General features: G+C 42.2%; 1 protein-coding gene across 1 annotated transcript in view; it reads left to right on the top strand.

Moving 5' to 3' along the window:
• Positions 1 to 19,998, top strand: part of LOC115143402 (forkhead box protein P1-B-like) — a 162,049-nt gene that overhangs the window by 31,356 nt on the left and 110,695 nt on the right. Inside the window, 1 exon segment of the mRNA XM_029683798.2 lies at positions 12,876 to 13,042. Within this exon segment, the coding sequence (XP_029539658.2) occupies positions 12,887 to 13,042 (156 nt within the window). The 5' untranslated portion in view covers positions 12,876 to 12,886.

Below are 19,998 nucleotides of genomic sequence, written 5' to 3'. Positions count from 1 at the left end.
GAAATATAGCGAAGCACCTGAGTGAGTTGGGTGCGCAATTACACAGGTACTTTCCCGAAACGGGTGACACAAGCAACTGAAGTTGTTATCCCTTTCATGCCCTGCCTCCAGTCCACTTACCGATATCTGAACAAGAGTGCCTCATCGAAATTGCAACAAGTGGTTCTGTGAAAATGGAATTTAATCAGAAGCCACTGCCAGATTTCTGGATTGGGTTGCGCTCAGAGTATCCTGCAATGGCAAATCGCGCTGTTAAGAAACTGATGCCCTTTGCAACTACGTACCTATGTGAGAGTGGAACTCTCCACAATACAACCCAATATTGCAGAGTTATGTGCATCCTTTCAAGCACACCCTTCTCATTAACCTGTGGTAAGTTATTAACAATTTTCGATGAAAAATAAAGTTGTATATGTGAGATGGCTAAATAAAGAGCAAAATTATTGATTATTATTATTTGTGCCCTGGTCCTGTAAGAGCTCTTTATCACTTCCCACGAGCCGGGTTGTGACACAAACTAAAACTCATTCTTATGTTTAACAAGTGTATCGTATAGTGTGTGTGTGGCAGGCTTACAATGATGGCAAAAAACAACATTTGAGAGTGTACTGATCCTGGTGCTAGAGGGGGTACGCAGCTGGAGGTTGAACGTATGAAGGGGTACGGGACTATAAAAAGTTTGGGAACCACTGGTCTAACACATTACTTTCTGTATAATATTCCAACTCAAGCCACATTCAGAATATAATTGTAGCTATTCTTTTATATGTGTTGCTTACAATACCTTACAAATGTTGAGCAATAGTTAAATATTACGTTTCTCTCGTCACACAAGATAACTAGCCATTATTTGTGTGTAAAGGTTAACGATTGTGGCTGGCAATCAATAGCTGAACTGTATCTCTGTGTAACCAGCTCCAAACAAAGGAACTGGGAAACACGCGCCTGTAGTGTATTGTGCCCTACAGTGACACATTTAACACAGTTTGAATATTGAACAGAGCTCAGTGTATGTTGTTAGGCTAGGAGGGCTCAGACTGATTTCCTGCTGTTGTTGATGACCATGCTATTGAGTAGTGGGCTAATAGACAGTACCCAACCTTCTCCAACAATGCTATACAGTGCATTCCGAAAGTATTCAGACCCTTTGACTTTTTCCACATTTTGTTATTCTAAAATGTATTAAATTGTTTCCAATCTGTACACAATACCCCATAATGACAAAGCAAAAACAGGTTTTAATACATTTTTGCTAATATAAAAATAAAAAATGGAGAAAAAAGCAACAACTTTACATAAGTATTCAGACACTTTACTCATTACTTTGTTGAAGTGCCTTTGCCAGCGATTACAGCCTCAAATCTTCTTGGGTATGACGCTACAAGCTTGGCACACCTGTATTTGGGGAGTTTCTCCCATTCTTCTCTGCAGATCCTGAGAGATCCTCTCAAGCTCTGTCAGGTTGGATGGGGAGCGTCGCTGCACAGCTATTTTCAGGTGTTAGTTCGGGCTCTGGCTGGACCACTTACTTTGCTCCATTCATCTTTCCATCTATCCTGACTAGTCTACCTGGCCCTGCCGCTGAAAAACATCCCCAAAGCATGATTCTACCACCACCATGCTTCACCGTAGGGATGGTATTGGCCAGGTGAAGAGAATCTTTTTTCTCATGGTCTGAGAGTCCTTTAGGTGCCTTTTGGAAAACTCAAAGCGGCCTGTCATGTGCCTTTTACTGGGGAGTGGCATCCGTCTGGCCACTCTACCATAAAGGCCTTATTGGTGGAGTGCTGCAGAGATGGTTGTCATTCTGGAAGGTTCTCCCATCTCCACAGAGGAACTCCGGAACTCTGTCAGAGTGACCATCAGGTTTTTGGTCACCTCCCTGACCAAGGCCCTTTTCCCCGATTGCTCAGTTTGGCTGGGCGGCTAGCTCTAGGAAGAGTCTTGGTGGTTCCAAACTTCTTTTATTTAAAAATGATGGAGGCCACTGTTTTCTTGGGGACCTTTAATGCTGCAGAATGTGTTGGTACCCTCCTCCAGATTTGTGCCTTGACGCGATCCTGTCTCGGAGCTCTACGGACAATTCCTTTCAACCTCCTGGCTTGGTTTTTTTCTCTGACATGCACTGTCAACTGTGGAACCTTATATAGACAAGTGTGTGCCTGTCAAAATCATGTCCAATCAGTTGAATTTACCACAGGTGCACTCCAATCAAGTTGTAGAAACATCTCAAGGATGATCAATGGAAACAGGATGCACCTGAGCTCAATTTTGAGTCTCATAGCAAAGGGTACTTATTTCTTTCAGGTTTTTATGTTTTTTTTATGTTGAACAAATTAGCAAACATTTCTTAAAAACTGTTTTCGCTTTATCATTATGGGTTATTGTGTGTAGATTGATGAGGATTTTTTTTCTTTAATCCATTTTAGAATAAGGCTGTAACGTAAGAAAATGTTTAAAAAGTCAAGGGGTCTGAATACTTTCCAAATGTCATAACTGTAGAAAGACGCAAAGACTCAAGAGTTGTCAATGTACACTAGCCGTGTGCAACTGGGTAAGTTTACCCTGCAAGATCAGTGTTTCTAATAATATGACCCTCGTATGGTTTAGGCACACAGCGTTAATTAGATAAGTTCATAGGCTAACCTTCCTTTCCCTTGGAAAATGTATCTGACACATTTTCTCCTCTGAAGTCCACTCCTGGGAACGGGCCCTGCATGAATTCTAGTAAAAATTATTAAAAAAATATATGACACATTTTAAGTAATGTTAAAACAATAAGCGCTTTTGCAGATCCCATAGGATGCGGAGAGATTGAAGTCGTTGTTTTTCTTTCAGCATGCGTGTTTGACAGGTCTAATTGAAAAGATGAGCTTGAGGGTAGCGAGGCCTGCTTTTCCCATGCATCGGATCTGGTCAGAAAAGAGGCCCACGTCTCTCGATGTCTGTCCTCTCGCTGCAGTGTTATCGATGTGAGCCTCATGTGAGTGAGATTATCAAAGTCAAATGAAGGAGAGTCACCGAGGAATGAGTTGTGATCCACTCCTGAAGCAGCTCCATCTCCACATCACACCATTACTATTCCATTCATGTACAAGCGGCTTAAAACTCATTAGACTTTTCTATTTACTTAGTCTCAATCGGCCGTGGTTGTACTAAAAATACCATGCCCTGCCTTACTTTTGCACATTCCGTCATTGTCTCTTCCCAGCAGGCCTGTACGTTAGGTGTATATGGGACGGCTTCATGCCAAGGAGACTAACTGTTTTGTGTATTTTCGGAAATGATCTGTCTACTTAGCCTCCCTACTGGAGAGTGTGCCTTCTGCTCCCATCCTTATTGTTCATTTAAATGAGCTTGTAGCATGATAATAGGTTCATATTCATATGAATCATCATCCTCAGCATCAGTGGATGTCAAGCACTTTTCTCTGTACATGGTGTAGTAATACATTTGAATCTGGATTTCACGCTAGAGGATCCCATTATATTCTTCACAATGTGTCATAAATATGTGTTTGGGCTCTTAGCTGTTGTTCCTTTGCCCTCCCTATTTGGGGGTAAATGGGTTTGGGGTCTAACTGAAATGACTATGAGGGTTGTTTGGGAGAAGAGAGGAGACGAGTAACTAAACAGTCAGGGTAGCTAGGCCTCTCTGACTGGATTCAGATGAGCAGATGGCAACTTGTATGCATGAATAATTCATGCACAAGGTGACGTGCAGCTTGAAATTCCCCACACCAATTTCTCTTTCATGCTTGTTGTAATCGTTAGCTGTTTCTGAATAGTGTATTATTTGCTCTAATGCAAATAGAGTAACACAGATCATACACTGTGTGCGTTAGACTCAAAGTCACGCTTGTATTATTTTTAAAGAAATCGAAATAGATACATTATTCATTGTATAACCAGATTATTGATTCCAGTATTATCTGGGTTAAAAACAGGGCACTTGCAGTTAATTTATTTCTCTGTTTGTCAGATGAAAACAACATTGCTTGTTTTTCCATTAACCTGTCCTGATGTTTTTAGGAACAGATTCAGGAGCCCTCAGACGTCCTTTGTTGTTGCCAAGCCCTAGTTACTGAATAATTGAAGCAAGTAAATGTTTAACATGTTTTACAAGTTCCTTGCTGTGGTGTTTTTGAAGACGCTCTATATTTTGTCTGTTGTCAAAGTGTTGTGTCTCAACCACTGTGTTTTCCCTCAATTCTGATGAGACCCTCTTCACCAGCCCACCACACCCTCCCCACCCCCGTCCGTCCACCCCCTCTTTGTTCACGTTCATGATGGCCGCCAGGCTAGCAGCTGTAACACACCACCTTAATGCTTCTTCAAATGTCAGGAGAATGACTGTTTGTCTTGAGTTTCCCCCAGCTGTTTATTCTAGCTGGCTCTGCCTTTGCATCGACAATGATTCCCTAAGCCTTGCCCCTTTCTTCTCCCAGAGCCTGTTTACATTAGGTTTGCCATGAGTGTCACCTATGAAATCTGTTGATTATTCCACCTGGTTAATGTTAAATTGGTCCTGCAAGGTGATGTGTTTGTTCATAAACAAAAAACCCTGTTTACTGTAGCCATGGCAGAAATCAGTTCATAAGCAAATAGCAACTTTGTTTGCTGGTGTGAGTGAGTGGTTGGTTAACCCTTATAAGGTCTGGAAGGAACTTTTAAAAAGCTTATGTGTGTCTGTGAAAAAGGGGTGAGGAGGGAGAGAGGGGAGGCCTGTTCCTACAATGTTGTCATAGTAGTCTTGAGATAGGCGTTTGCTTATCTGCGACTTTGTTTATCTGCAACTTTTTGTTGAAGTGGCTGGTGAGATTAGTGCTTGTTTGGTCTCACTGTGAAGTCTCCATTGGCAGAATGTCATCAATACTGTCAATTTACCTTCTCGGAGAAGAGAAGGGCGAGGGATTCTTTGTTGAGTGCCAAGCGAGGCCAGATATTGTGTCAACTACTTCTGAGGGATGTGTGTGGTTTTGGATTATGGAGGTCTACCCTACATTAAGGTAATGTCACAGCTGTTGAAGGACGAGAACCAAGGTGCAGAGTGGTGAGCGTACATTTGACTTTATTTAAGAAATGACTCCGACAAAACAATCCAAAACAAACCGTGAAGCTTAATGCTATGTGCCATCAAACAAAGTTAACCTCCCACAAACACAGGGGAAAAGGGTACCTATGTATGGTTCCCAATCAGAGACAACGATAGACAGCTGTCCCTGATTGAGAACCATACCCGGCCAAAACATAGAAAATTATAGAAACACAAAACATAGAATGCCCACCCCAACTCACGTCCTGACCAAACCAAAATAGAGACATAAAAAGGATCTCTAAGGTCAGGGCGTGACAGGTAAAGACCAAGGTGATGAGGGAGGGAGGGAGGGAGGGCAGGACACTGGCTGTTCTATGACTGCGGGAGGGTTCAGGGGCCCAGCCCAATTCAGACTTTCTGTTCTGTTCTGCACAAGCCAGTAGAGGGGTTCAGTTCTTTGAATAGTTTATTTTGTATTATGAGAGGATTGACTGGATTGTTGAACAAATGTTTGTTCAGCTATCTGTAAACACGGTGAAAAAAAATGATTTTCTCTCATGTTTGTCGAGCCAAAATATAGCTGAACACAAAACTCTCCAAACCTTGTAAACCCCTTCCAGGTGAAGCGTTATGGTGTTGCACCACCTTGGTACAACCTCTTCATGTTGTCTAGTTTCGCAACCAAGCCAACCTAAACAGGCAGCATCAGAGTGAATCTCTCCCGTTGTCATCTCCTTTGTCTGTGTCTTTATCTCCTCCCCAACAATGTTGTTGATGTGTTGTGTGCTTCTGTTATGTGCTTGTGTAAACTGGAGCTATGTGATAACTATGCAGACCGGAACAGGTGGCCATAAAGGGTTTACTGTCATGAGCATTAGTGAAAAGTAAAACATGGGGAAAGGCCACGCCACAGCTGTGCAGGCCGACCCTACCTTGGATTGTTGACTGGATTTTTGAGCTCTTCAATTCCAGGCTGCCATGACAAGGGACAGGCTTTTAGACTTCTATTGAGTGGAACGATAGGCTTGATTAGTCCTTGGTGCCCTGCCGTGCTCTGAACCCGTCTCGTCAGGTAGGGGTTGCATGTGACTGTGTTTGGACTGTACTCCCCTTATTAGACGAACAAAACCATCACCAAACAGAAACTCTGACCTTTTTTTTATGATCCACTGTTTGTTCCAAACACTTGTTGTGTTTTGCAACCAGACCCCCGCAACCCCCACCCTCTTTAGAAGAACAGACGTCTGAGGAACAACAGAGAAGCATAGCATCTGTTTTGTGGACCTCTGTTACCTCATGGAATGTTCATTATTTAGGGTTCTTTGTTTTTGTTGTTTTTCTTTTTATATTTAGGGCTGACATGCCTCATAAACAAGCAGGCCTGTTTCTCATGAACGTCCCCCTCATTTCTGTTTGAATATGTGTGTGTGTTTATTTGTGTGTGTATGTGTGTATGGCTTTTTGTGTCTGTTTGTGGATTTGTGGGTGCTTGCATGAATGTGTATTTTCCAGCCCTGCTAAGTATAGTACCTTTAGCGAGACTTGACTGATGATTCCCCCTCAATATGTATTGTTGTATAAATGGATGAATAAAAAAATAATAATAACTGCAAGCTATTTGAGTCATCATCACAGATAAATGTATCCTCTGAGCAAACTGAACATAAATGAGTAGATAAATGAACGAGGGGCCCTGTCACGTGGTAGACTAGTTGGCTGTGCCTGATAGCCTACATGAAGTTGCTGTGTCTTTGCCTGTGTCTTTTAACATAGTTGTCACTAGATAACTTTCCAATAAGGCTCATTCCTATCTGGGTGATATTTAATGCACATTTTACATTTTCTTTATTTTTCTCTTTTTTCTGCAGCTTTGAATTATTCTGCAGTAAAATGAATGAGAAAGTAGATTTATGGGTTTCATTTGTTTGTCAATTCGAAAATGAATTGGGTGTTAATTTTAGCCGTCCCTCATCAGTGCCGGTTCCAAGCATGTGCGCCTTACTTTCCTTCATTGTGGGTCACAAGTTTTGCATACATTAAAATAGCCCCGCGGCTCATTCTCTTGATTACTTTTGGAGATGCCTTGCATTCGTAAATGTACGCCTTTCCGTTATAATTACGGAAATTTTGCATGGAATGACAGTCCATGCATAATAGGCATTACTTTCCCCTTTTATGTAGCTTTAGAGAGAAAAAAAACTGACTCAGTCCATTTTTTTACGTGTGGAAAAATGTATTTTATTTGAAAAAGAAGTGGGGGTGAATAGCGTCAGCATGTGGTTTATTTCAAATCACATTTCATTTGGCCTAAGAATGTGTTTCTAATTGGTGTCTCAGAAGGAAGGGGAGTTTGTATGAGCTGAGCTGACCTGAGCTGAGCAGAATGAGCAGCCAGCTGACTCTTGTAGTTGTGGCTGACTCTCTCTCTTCCATCCCACAGTATTCCTCTTGCTCACTCCTTGTTTACAAAATCCCGTTATGGAGGGAGGCTGTGCCAGACTGAAGGGGTCAGCCGGGTCAACATCTGTCTGGAGAGAAGGAGAGAGAGTGGGCTGAGCTGGAGGCTTGAGGCCAGAGCCCAGAACCCAGAGAACACAGCCCATAGCCTGAGCCCATCAGCCCATAGCCTGGGCCCAACAGTCTGTAGCTTGGGCCAGACAGCCCATAGCCTGCAGGCAGAGAGGCAGGGGCTCAGAATGAGATTTATTTATTATTTATTTAACCAGGTGAGTGGACTGAGAATACATTCTCATTTGCAGCATGGCCCCGGGGACAGTAAAAAAACAACATAGGCCTAGTTACTTACATACAAAATATATGGAAGCACAAAAAACATCACAATAAAGTAACATCTAAAATAAATTACAAGATCAATCATAGAATTGTAAAAAAACAAACACATTCTTCCTTAAAATGGTCCTCACATGCTTTAGATGCACCATTGAATTTCAGTGAATTCTGTAGACAATTCCACAAGCAAGGTAGCAAAATAGCTAAAGGTAGATTTACTTAACTGTTGAGATTGAAGGGACCTCTAGAGTTAACCATTCCTGAGATTGTGTCTGATAGCTTGTATTTCTGTAGGTTACCAGAGAAGTGATGTACGGTGCTGGTTTACGTAAGAGGGCTTTATAGACAAAAAGAGCATAATGCATAGATCCGCGAGTCTTCAAAGAGGGCCAGCTTACTTTCTCATATAGAGTACATTGATGTGTGCTGAACCTATCGCCCATAACGAAGTGTAATGCTATACAGCATCCAGTGGTTTCAATACAGTGGCAGCTGCATTCATATAAATGATATCGCCATATTGTAAGATCGGAATCAATATAGACAAAATTAATTGTTTTCTGCTATTTAACATAAGGCATATTCCTGTAAAAGTCCATTTAAATGAATAACTTCATAACTAACTCATCAACATGTATTTTGAATGAAAGCCTATCGTCAATCCAGATTTCCAGATATTTATACGCGGGAACACATCCAAAGTATACTGAACAAAAATATAAACGCAACATGTAAAGTGTTGGTCCCATGTTTCATGAGCTGAAATAAACGATCCCAGAAATGTTCCATACGGACAAAAAGTTATTTCTCTCAAATGTTGTGCACAAATTTGTTTAAATCCTTGTTAGTTAGCATTTCTCATTTGCCAATAATCCATCCATCTGACAGGTTTAGCATATAGAGAAGCTGAATAAACAGCATGATCATTACACAGGTTCACCTTGTGCTAGGGACAATAAAAGGCCACTCTAAAATGTGCAGTTTGTCACAAAACACAATGCGACAGATGTCTTTTGAGAGAGCGTGCAATCGGCATGCGGACTGCAGGAATGTCCACCAGAGCTGTTGCCAGAGAATTGAATGTTAATTTCTCTGCCATAAGCCGCCTCCAATGTAATTTTAGATAATTTGACAGTACGACCAACCGCAGACCAGTTTAACCACGCCAGCCCAGGACCTGCACATTCAGCTTCTTCACCTACAGAATCGTCTGAGACCAGCCAGCCGGACAGCTAATGAAACTGAGTTTGCACAACTAAAGAATTTTGGCACAAACCGTCTCAGGGAAGCTCATCTGTGTGCTCGTCGTCCTCACCAAGGTCTGGACCTGACTGCAGTTCGGCATCATAACCAACTTCATTGGGAAAATATTCACCATCAATGGCCACTGGCACACTGGAGAGGTGTGCTGTTCACGGATTAATCCAGTTTTCAACTGTACCGGGCAGATGGCAGACCACGTGTATGGTGTCGTGTGGGCAAGCGGTTTGCTGATGTCAATGTTGTGAACAGAGTGACCCATGGTGGCGGTAGAATTATGCTATGGGCAGGCATAAGTTATTGACAATGAACACAATTGCGTTTTATCGATGGCAATTTAAATGCACAGAGATACCTTGACGAGATCCTGAGGCCCATTGTCTTGTCATTTATCCGCCTCCATCATCTCATGTTTCAGCATGACAATGCACGGCCCCATGTCGCAAGGATCTGTACACAATTCCTGGAAGCTGAAAATGAAAATGTCCCAGTTCTTCTATGGCCTGCATACTCACCAGACATGTCACCCATTGAGCATGTTTGGGATGCTCTGTATCGACATGTACGACAGCGTGTTCCAGTTCCCGCCAATATCCAGCATCTTCACACAGCCATTGAAGAGTGGGACAACATTACACAGGCCACAATCAACAGCCTGATCAACGCTATTTGAAGAAGATGTGTCACACTGCATGAGGCAAATGGTGGCCACACCAGATACTGGCTGGTTTTCCGATCCACACCCCTACCTTTTTTTAATGTATCTGTGACAAACAGATGCATATCTGTATTCCCAGTCATGTGAAATCCATAGATTTTAATTGACTGATTTCCTTATATGGACTGTAACTCAGTAAAATCTTTGAAATTGTTGCATGTTGCATTTGTATTTTTGTTCAGTGTACGTAGCATAAATCATTCGATACATTTCTATGTGAATGGGAAAACAACATGTTTGATTTTAAAAGACATTAAGCACTAACTTCAGTTCAACAAAGGTCCTCTGTAGGGCAATAAAGGCAGGCTGAAGCTCCAAAAGAGCCTGCTCAGCCATCGGGGAAATAGCATACACAACAGTTGAGGTGAGGGGGCGGCTGACATACAACTGAAACAATACCGACCACATTATCTGATGAGGACTCACTAGGATGTTCTGCTTGCGAGAAGAGCATTTTCATTGTTGGACATAAGACTAGAGACACCAGTAAATCAGCTCCAAGTGATTTTAATTTAGGAAATATTTGAATCTCATGCATAATAAAGAGATATATGTGATCGGATACAAATGTAAGCAAGGTTTGAAATGATTATGTTTTAGTCAAATATTATATCTGTTTGCAGTCTACATATTATTTGTAATTATGTTTTAGTCAAATATTATATCTGTTTGCAGTCTACATATTATTTGTAATTATGTTTTAGTCAAATATTATATCTGTTTGCAGTCTACATATTATTTGTAATTATGTTTTAGTCAAATATTATATCTGTTTGCAGTCTACATATTATTTGTAGTTATGTTTTGGTTCCCCGACCATCCACTCAAGAAAAAAATCGGCCCTCGGCTGAATCTAGTTGATGATCTCTGAGCTATACTATTCTATTCTATTGTTATCTTGCTTATTTTGATTTCTGATATTAAATGCGAACATGACAAACTGTCAGGCTCCATTTGACGTCTGTCAGACAGAGTGAGTCCCCATTGTGGCTCCTCTGCTGTGGGCCGGCTGTGCCTTGTTTCAAATCAAATCAAATTGTATTAGTCACATGCGCTGAATACAACAGGTATAGACCTTACAGTGAAATGCTTACTTACGATCCCCTAACCGACAATGCAGTTTAAAAAAATGCATATAAGAATAATAAATAAATGTATAGATGATATAGATGCATAGATGATAACAACAGAGAGTAGAAGCGGTGTAAAAAGAGGGGTAGCCAATAGTCTGGGTAGCCATTTGATTAGGTGCTCAGGAGTCTTATGGCTTGCGGGTAGAAGATGTTTAGAAGCCTCTTGGACCTAGACTTGGGGCTCCGGTACCGCTTGCTGTGCGGTAGCAGAGAGAACAGTCTTTTACTATGGTGGCAGGAGTCTTTGACAATTTTTAGGGCCTTCCTCTGACACCGCCTGGTATAGAGGTCCTGGATGGCAGGAAGCTTGGCCCCAGTGATGGTCTGGGTCGTTCGCACTACCCTCTGTAGTGCCTTGCGGTTGGAGGCCGAGCAGTTGCCATACCAGGCAGTGATGCAACCAGTCAGGATGCTCTCGATGGTGCAGCTGTAGAACCTTTTGAGGATCTGAGGACCCATGCCAAATATTTTCAGTCTCCTGAGGGGGAATAGGTTTTGTAGTGCCCTCTTCATGACTGTCTTGGTGTGCTTGGACCATGTTAGTTTGTTGGTGATGTGGACACTAAGGAACTTGAAGCTCTCAACCTGCTCTACTGCAGCCCCGTCGATGAGAATGGGGGCGTGCTCGGGCCTCTTTTTCATGTAGTCCACAATCATCTCCTTTGTCTTGATCACTTTGAGGGAGAGGTTGTTGTCCTGGCACCGCACGACCAGGTCTCTGAACTCATCCATATAGGGTGTCTCTTGTTTAGATTGGCATCTCAGGAGACTCAGCCCCTCTGTTGAGCACACATTAACACGTACTGGCCTCCCTATAACACGGCTTAAACACAACATTTTAAATCTGCATTTAGTCTAATTTCCACCATCTTTCATGACGAGGCCCAATGTTTTAAGGGCATTTATTCTACTTTGTATAAATCATTAATCAGCCAAGTTAATTTACTTCTGTCTGACTTGGTCAGCTTCATTAACTGCTCTGGAGTTGGGCAACTAGACGCGCCTCCCGCCGCACCAGGCTTGTGACCAACACAAAAGATGTAAATCTCACCACTGATTTCAGGAATGCAGACCCAGATAAGCATCAGTGTCATTCAGTTCATACTTATCCCAGGAGCGAGGGGAGGGGGTTGGGCTGGGGGTGAGGGGATGTCTGTCTGGCTTGTGCATCATCAAAATTAGAAACAATAAGGACTTGAAAATTGAAAAAAATCTACGGCTGAATATTTGTTTTATTTTAGTTGGATTATAGAATTACATGCAATTATAGAGCATATGTAACCATTTGTATACAGCACATTCTCCTTTAAAATGAAGTAACAACAGAAAAAGTTTTTGGTATAGACTCATATGTTGGTATTAATTGAGCACCGCATAGGATTTGAGTGTTTTAAAATGGATATTTCTCATGGAGATCCTTTGGCAGGCACGCCCACCCGTTGGAGCTGTTTCCCATTAAAAAGCCATTCTGCGTGGTTCTTCTGGGAGTAAATATATCAATTTCCATAGAAAGTGTTTTGTTTGTGAGGGTGAGTGTTTTCTTGGACTCCATTGCTTTGCCTCACTGAGGTTAGGTTTCTCTCAGATGTGTGTTTTTATCCCCTGCTTTCCACACAGCCGTGAAGCAGAACACTAACAGAACCTGATCCATGCTCCTTCCTCCAGCCCAGTACGGACATGTCATCTGCAAGTATCTTGTCCGGAAAGACAAAGCAAAAGACTAGTTCATCACCCAGTGGAAGGAGAGTCTATGAATACAGTGCAAACAAACAAACAAGAAACAGTCAGGAATGAACCAATAGAAAAACCTGTTATAGAAGTGAACTCATGTGGGAAGGAAATGACACGTTTACAGTTTGGCCCAGGTTAGAACGTACTGTATCCCCTGTACTGTGCCTTGTTTTAACAGCTGTTTCTCCTACTCCCTTCTGTCTCAGGTTTTTAAGTCATGATGCAACAATCTGGGACCGAGGCGACAAGCAATGGTTCAGCCAGTCAGAACAGAGCAGCGAGCGTGGAGGACGGGTCCAGGGACGCGAGGCCCAAGAGCGCCACGTCAGTGGACGTCATGGCAGCTGACCTGATCCATCTCCAGCAGCAGCAGGTCAACTAGGTTCCTCTCTTCACACCTGTCTTAATGAAAGGAATAATCCCCTCAAAAACTATCTTTTGGGATTTGTTTCATTATTTCACTGTTGTTTACAGTCCTAAAAATGTTTTGCATGTCAGCAATCAAGTTACTATTTGCTTTTTGAAAGTCTTATATCTTCACAACTTGATTGCTGACATGCAAAACCTTTTGGGACTGTATCAACAGTGGCCTAATGAAAATAATGTCAAAATGAGTGGATTTTATTCCCATGGCAACAGCAGTCCCTATCCCCTCTAAAGTGCCTGTTAATATTTAATCCCGACCCAAAGTACATCAAGTACATAAACACATGATTATTATTTATGTATATTGGAGAGTGTTTTGAATGTTTAAAGAGAGGGTAGTGCTCTCAATGATTGTGTGTTTGGATGCGGACATGTTTAGTGTATTATGCAGCTTCTTCATTTTGTAGTAAAGTATTTGTTGAGGTAGGTCAACATATTTTAAGTGTATAGGTGCCACACGATTCTCGGACAGTTGGAGTGCTGTGCTATGCAATGGGCTGACAGTATTTTCCCTTAGCTCATTGTAAACACGCCTCACACTCACAACTAATGCCACACTCCTCTGTGTCCAACCAATGAGGCCCATAGAATGGCGGTAGATTTATTATTAGTGAAGCCCAAAACATTTTCAGCATCTGAGACTTGAGGGAAACAGACAGGCTCTTTCTGTTGGTGTCAGTGTTATGTGTGCCACACGACAGCGTGTTTAAGGAAACAGCATTGAAAAGATCACTGTGTCTCATGCTGTCTTGGCATTGAAGAATGACTGGGGTTGTTGTCAAGAGCAGTTTAGTCATGATGCACAGCCTCTTTTGTTGCTGCCTGTTGTCTCAGTATATCTATCAACATCTGTATGAGGTAAAGAACAATGCTGAAACATGCATTTTGTCACAACAAAAATAACAGTAATTCATTTGAAGTAATTTGTTTGAAGCAATCAGCTTGTGAACACGTACAGCACATTGTGAGTAATAGCCCAAGAAATCACAGGTTTGTGATTTGTTGCAAGCCAGTAACATTAACACCAGCAAAGTTGCAAATGCACAATTTACAATAATTCCTTCAGCAATAATAGAAAAAGTAGACAAATAAAGATGTGTCTGCAAACATCCTTTACTTGTTAGACCTATAGGTGGTCTACTCCACATGGCTGTCCCTCCCTCCTCTCCCCTCCATCACTGCTGTTCTAGCCGTCTCCCTTATTTTCTCCAGCTCAACATTAACATGTCGTCAGTGAGAAAATCACAGCCATACTGAATTCATTACGGCAGTAGTCGCACAAAACCATGGATACAATTTCAATAACTGCGGGCCACAGTTGAGTAAACAGTTGCACTGAAACTTAATTCCTGTTGACTTTTCCTTCATTCTTTGCCAGGGGCGCATTCTGATTCGCTGTGCAAAGACAACAGGGGTTACAACTTTGATGAATGTGAGGCAGACGAGAGGGAGAGAGAGAGCAGGGAAATGTGGCATGGATACACACTTGACACCAAGGAGAGAGAGAGAGAAAATCCTTCACCCGAGGAAAAGAGCCAATTGTCCGACACTGGTCTCTGTTCTCTGGTCATATGGATGGGATAATGATTCTCTCAGATCAGTCATTTAGGAAAATAATGTAGAAATAAAAACATTGCTTGTGAATTTAGTCCTGTAGAATTTTTTCCTGTTCATTTCAATAAATCGTAGATGTTTTTCTTTCCGTTTGTCCCTTTGAACAAAGAAAGCCCATGGTTCATTTCTGTGGCGTACCATACGGTTTATGATGGAGAGAGAGAGAGGCAGATGGATGAATTGTTCTGTGTGATAAATGGTGCATGGTTCGGGATGAAGGACGAGATGTCTCATTCTCCGCTCCTGACGTTCTCCTTTGATAGGGTACTTACCAGTGGAGAGTTCTGGGGGAATGCGCCTGCGTTTTTATTCTCCCATTAGGCTAACCCGGGATTTTCATTCATGCATCATGAACCATGTTAATTGTCCCATGGGCATTAAGATCTTCGCTCAATTACTTGATAACTTTTACTTTTGTGGCATTTTGCAGTCTGTCTTTTACGTTGTATTTGCTGGTTGTGCTAATATAGGGGGAACTTGACAGATATGTGGGCTACTCTGAGAAACATCCAAGACACCATTTCCCTTTTGGTGATGCAGAAATCAATCTAGATTTTTTTGTTCACCCCTGAGTCAGGGTGAACAACAAACCTGGTGGTGGTATACCATTTATTCTTATTAGGGAACATAACTGTGAAAGACAGTGCTCATTAATAAAGATAGGGGATACAATAATTGTAATCTGTTTGATCATCTTGATTCTGACAGGGGAATTCATCTTGTAGACCAGTCAGATTTGGGGGAAGTGGACCATAAGCTTGCTTTAAACATCTCTATTAGTAAGTCAAATACTGGGTTTGTAATACCTCTGCAGAAACAAGATGCTCTCCTGGCTTATCTAAATCTCCAATCGAAGTGGTTTCCCATTATTGGTCATTCACTGTATAGACACATTTTATGTTTGAACAGAAATGTTCCCATTTGGTGGATAAATATAGTATATTGTTGTGTCAACCAAACAGAAGGTTTGCACCCTATATTTTCTCAATATGACTCCTTTCTTTTATGTTTTCTCTCAACTTTTTTGCTGATGGAGCAGAAGTTGTGGTTTTCAGAAATCCCTTTAATGAGGAAGTGAAGATTATAGACATCATAAAGACAAATATATTTTTAAAAAGGGGCTGTGTTTTTGCAATAGCTAAACATTTGTGGGTTTTCCGTTTTGTTTTGTTGTTATTGATTTTGCAAGAGGAAGTTCCGATGTCCAAAGGAGCAGGCACAGATTAGACCAGATGCAGCCAACCACATCGACAAGCAGGCACAGATTAGACCAGATGCAGCCAACCACATCGACAAGCAGGCACAGATTAGACCAGATGCAGCCAACCACATCGACAAGCAGGCACAGATTAGACCAGATGCAGCCAACCACATCGACAAGCAGGCACAGATTAGACCAGATGCAGCCAACCACATCGACAAGCAGGCACAGATTAGACCAGATGCAGCCAACCACATCGACAAGCAGGCACAGATTAGACCAGATGCAGCCAACCACATCGACAAGCAGGCACAGATTAGACCAGATGCAGCCAACCACATCGACAAGCAGGCACAGATTAGACCAGATGCAGCCAACCACATCGACAAGCAGGCAGTCATAGTGATGATGTGATTGAACAGTTAGATACTGTAGGCTGCTGTTGACTCCTGCACATTCAAGTTACTACATGTACTGTTGTTGATTGTGATTTATGGTTGATTTAGGCATTGCATTCGTAATCTTGCACATGTTTATGCAAGCAACCGATTCCTCTGCTAGAAATTGGATTCAGCTGATATAACTGTGGAGTATTAAATATTAATATCCTGTCTCTTAGAGGTGTTATTTTAATGAAGTTTGAGAGATTCCTCAAATATCATCGTTCCTCAGTGATAGAAAATACATTGATTGTACAAAACATTAAGAACACCTTCCTAATATTGAACACACTTTTACCCTCAGCACTAGGAACAGACACCTCCTGAGCTGCAGGCTTCAATAAACGTTGCAGGAAAAGATGATCATGAGGAAAATTACGTTATCTGGCAAGCTTAAAGGCCTTACATAAACATGTGGTGGAAATATTAAACAACGCAGACTGTGGCCTCCAAAAATCTGGCTTCTCTAGAAAATACACTGAGTGTACAAAACATTCAGAGTATTGAGTTGCCCCACCTTTTGCTCTCAGAACAGCCTCGATTCGTCAGTGCATGGACTCTACAAGGTGTCGCACTGGGATGCTGAACCATGTTTACTCCAATGCTTCCCAAAGTTGTGTCAAGTTGGCTGAATGTCCATTGGGTTGTGGACCATTCTTCATACACATGGGAAACTGTTGAGAGTGAAAAACCCAGCAGCGTTGCAGTTCTTGACACAAACCGGTGAACCTGGCACCTACTACCATACCCTGTTCAAAGGCACTTCAATCCTTTGTCTTGCCCTTCACCCTCTGAATGGCACACATACACAATCCATGTCCCAATTGTTTCAATGCATAACAATCCTTATTTAACCTGTCTCCTCCCCTTCATCTACACTGATTGAAGTGGATTTAACATGTGACATCAATAAGGGATCATATCTTTCACCTGGATTAACCTGGTCAGTCTATGTCATGGAAAGAGCAGGTGTTCATAATGTTTTGTCCACTCATTGTACACGCCAACAATATCATCAGAAAAAGAACAACAGCCAGATGAATCATTGCTTTTTCTTTACAGCAGAAATATCGATCCAGGCTTCTTTGTCAGACAAGTTCTCTAAAGCTTTGTCACAAATCGCAAGATAAGGCAAACCAACTTTTTTCTTCTTTAATGTCTCTTCTGTGTTGGAGCAGGGCCATCAGTACTGTCTGGAGAGCAACACTTTGGCTCTTCACATGGAGCCGCAGACACAGGTTAGCTGTTTGCATAATATAAACTATAACAAGGTCCCTCTCGACATGGTGGAAGAGAGAGACATACACACACACACACACACACACTGCTCAGCACAGCCCTGTACTGTAGAGTAGACAACCAGGCCCAGTACAGTACAGTGTAGCAGGGCCAGTGCTGCTGAGGCCTGTGTCCTGGTCAGTAGAGCAGACTAGTGGTCAGACTAACTGGCATTTAGATCAGAAAGGTTCAAATCATCAGGTCAGAGGTGAGCTCAGAGCAGCTCGCATGCTGCTGGACCGCTGGCTGCTGATTGCGTCCACTTGACTGTGGAGTTCAATGGAACAGAACCACCCCTCTTTACTACAAGTAAAAAACACTCGTTATCACCACACATTTTAATTCAATTAAATTCAGCAATTCAGCTTTTTGTTTTCTCACAGCAATATATCTGCTCATTACTGCATAACCAATAGGTGTGATAAAGGGCTGGTTTCTCTGTGTGGTTGGTGTCCAAAGGCAATGACGCATTATTCTCTCATTGTGTGTTTGCTTCCTGAGGGTTGCAGTCAATGACAAATATGCCACACACACAAGTGCACACACACACCCCTCCTCATCTCAGAGAGGATCATGTTAAAAGGATACACACTGCTCTGTTTCTGTGTCACTCACAGCCACCTGTGTAATGCTGTGGATTGTCTTTCCTTCATCTCTCAGTGCTCTCAGGTATCTGCTTGTAAACTGTTCATATTGTCAGATCGGGCTGGGGACGGTAGAGGCTCCAACTTATTGGAAATCTGGGAGAACGGATAACATCAGTGTTATGACACTGCATATTGCCCTAAATTGCTTTGTTGGTAAAACGATAGTGCTCTTCCAATTTGAATAATTGTATGGAATCCCTCCCAGAACAGTTTAATTATGTTATCACACAACTCACAGCATCTGTCTTTATAGTGGAGCAGATGACAGTTTTATTACAGGCTGAATTTCTTGGGTGGTTCTGGCAATTGATGTGTGATCTGATTAATAATCATACTGATGGAGGTGAAAATTGAACAGTAATGTGCTTGTATGTAGAAATTGGAAAAGATAATTAGAAAAAAACACGCCATGTGTCACAAGAAAACTTCATCACTGTTTTTGTCGATTCCTAAGCCTTCCGCAATTGAACCATATTGCTTTTTGAGTCTAGTTAATTGTTACATGCAATATATTTTTCTCCCAGGGAAGAGAGATCTGTTTAGTCTATCCCAGTATAACTTCTGAAGCCTTTTGTCATGTCTTGTTGAGTTTTCTTCCTGAGTTTTGGAGGTAAACACATTAGCAGCACCAAAATGGCAAGCTCATGAAATCATCCATTTTGTTAAGTGTACCTTAAGCGTATCCTTTCAGCCCGTGAGACGATCAGCAGCAGAGAGAGATGCAGCACAGGTTGCATGTTTGCATACCATACCAAACCCCTAAGTTTAAAATAGTTGACTGATCCATGGGTTGACATCCTGTTTACACACCCTCCCCGGGGCTGGTTCATTTGGGCAAATGGGGGGGGGATCTGAGGAGTTGTTTGACAATGAGGTCATCAGAGAGACTCTTAACTTCCCTCATGCCCCAACAAGCCTGCAACGCTGCAAGGTAAGTCGCTCCATACTATACTGTAGCTAACCCTGGCCCCATGAAACACAGGGATAATGGATTTCAGGTCAAACGGTCAGGATGGGGTGTAATGTTTTTAAAAAATGTTTTATTTTTATTTTACCTTTATTGAACTAGGCAAGTCAGTTAAGAACACATTCTTATTTTTCAATGACGGCCTAGGAACAGTGGGTTAACTGCCTGTTCAGGGGCAGAACGACAGATTTGTAGTGGAAGGTGTATTGTTTTGTATCCCGTATTTATCAGGATGATGTAACGGTGAAGTGGAAACGTCTAGGAGCAACAACGGCTCAGCCGCAAAGTGGTAAGGCCACACAAGCTCAAAGAACGGGACAGCCAAGTGCTGAAGCACATAGTGCGTAAAAATCGCCTGTCCTCGGTTGCAACACTCACTACCGAGTTCCAAACTGCCTCTGGAAGCAACGTCAGCACAATAACTGTTCGCCAGGGGCTTCATTGAAGGAGTTTCCATGGTCGAGCAGCCACACACAAGCCTAAGATCAAGCAATGCTAAGCGTCGGCTGGAGTGGTGTAAAGCTCGCAGCCATTCGACTCTGGAGCAGTAGAAATGCGTTCTCTGGAATGATGAATCACGCTTCACCATCTGGGTGTCCGACGGAACGAATCTGGGTTTGGCGAATGCCAAGGGAACGCTACCAGCCCCCGTGCATAGTGCCAACTGTAAAGTTTGGTGGAAGAGGAATAATGGTCTGGGGCTGTTTTTCATGGTTTGAGCTAAACCCCATAGTTCCAGTAAAATTAAATCTTAAC

Source organism: Oncorhynchus nerka, linkage group LG15 (assembly GCF_034236695.1).
Source record: "Oncorhynchus nerka isolate Pitt River linkage group LG15, Oner_Uvic_2.0, whole genome shotgun sequence".
NCBI lineage: Eukaryota > Metazoa > Chordata > Actinopteri > Salmoniformes > Salmonidae > Oncorhynchus > Oncorhynchus nerka.
Note: the sequence above shows the minus strand (reverse complement) of the source record. Positions and strands in the feature narration are given on the sequence as shown.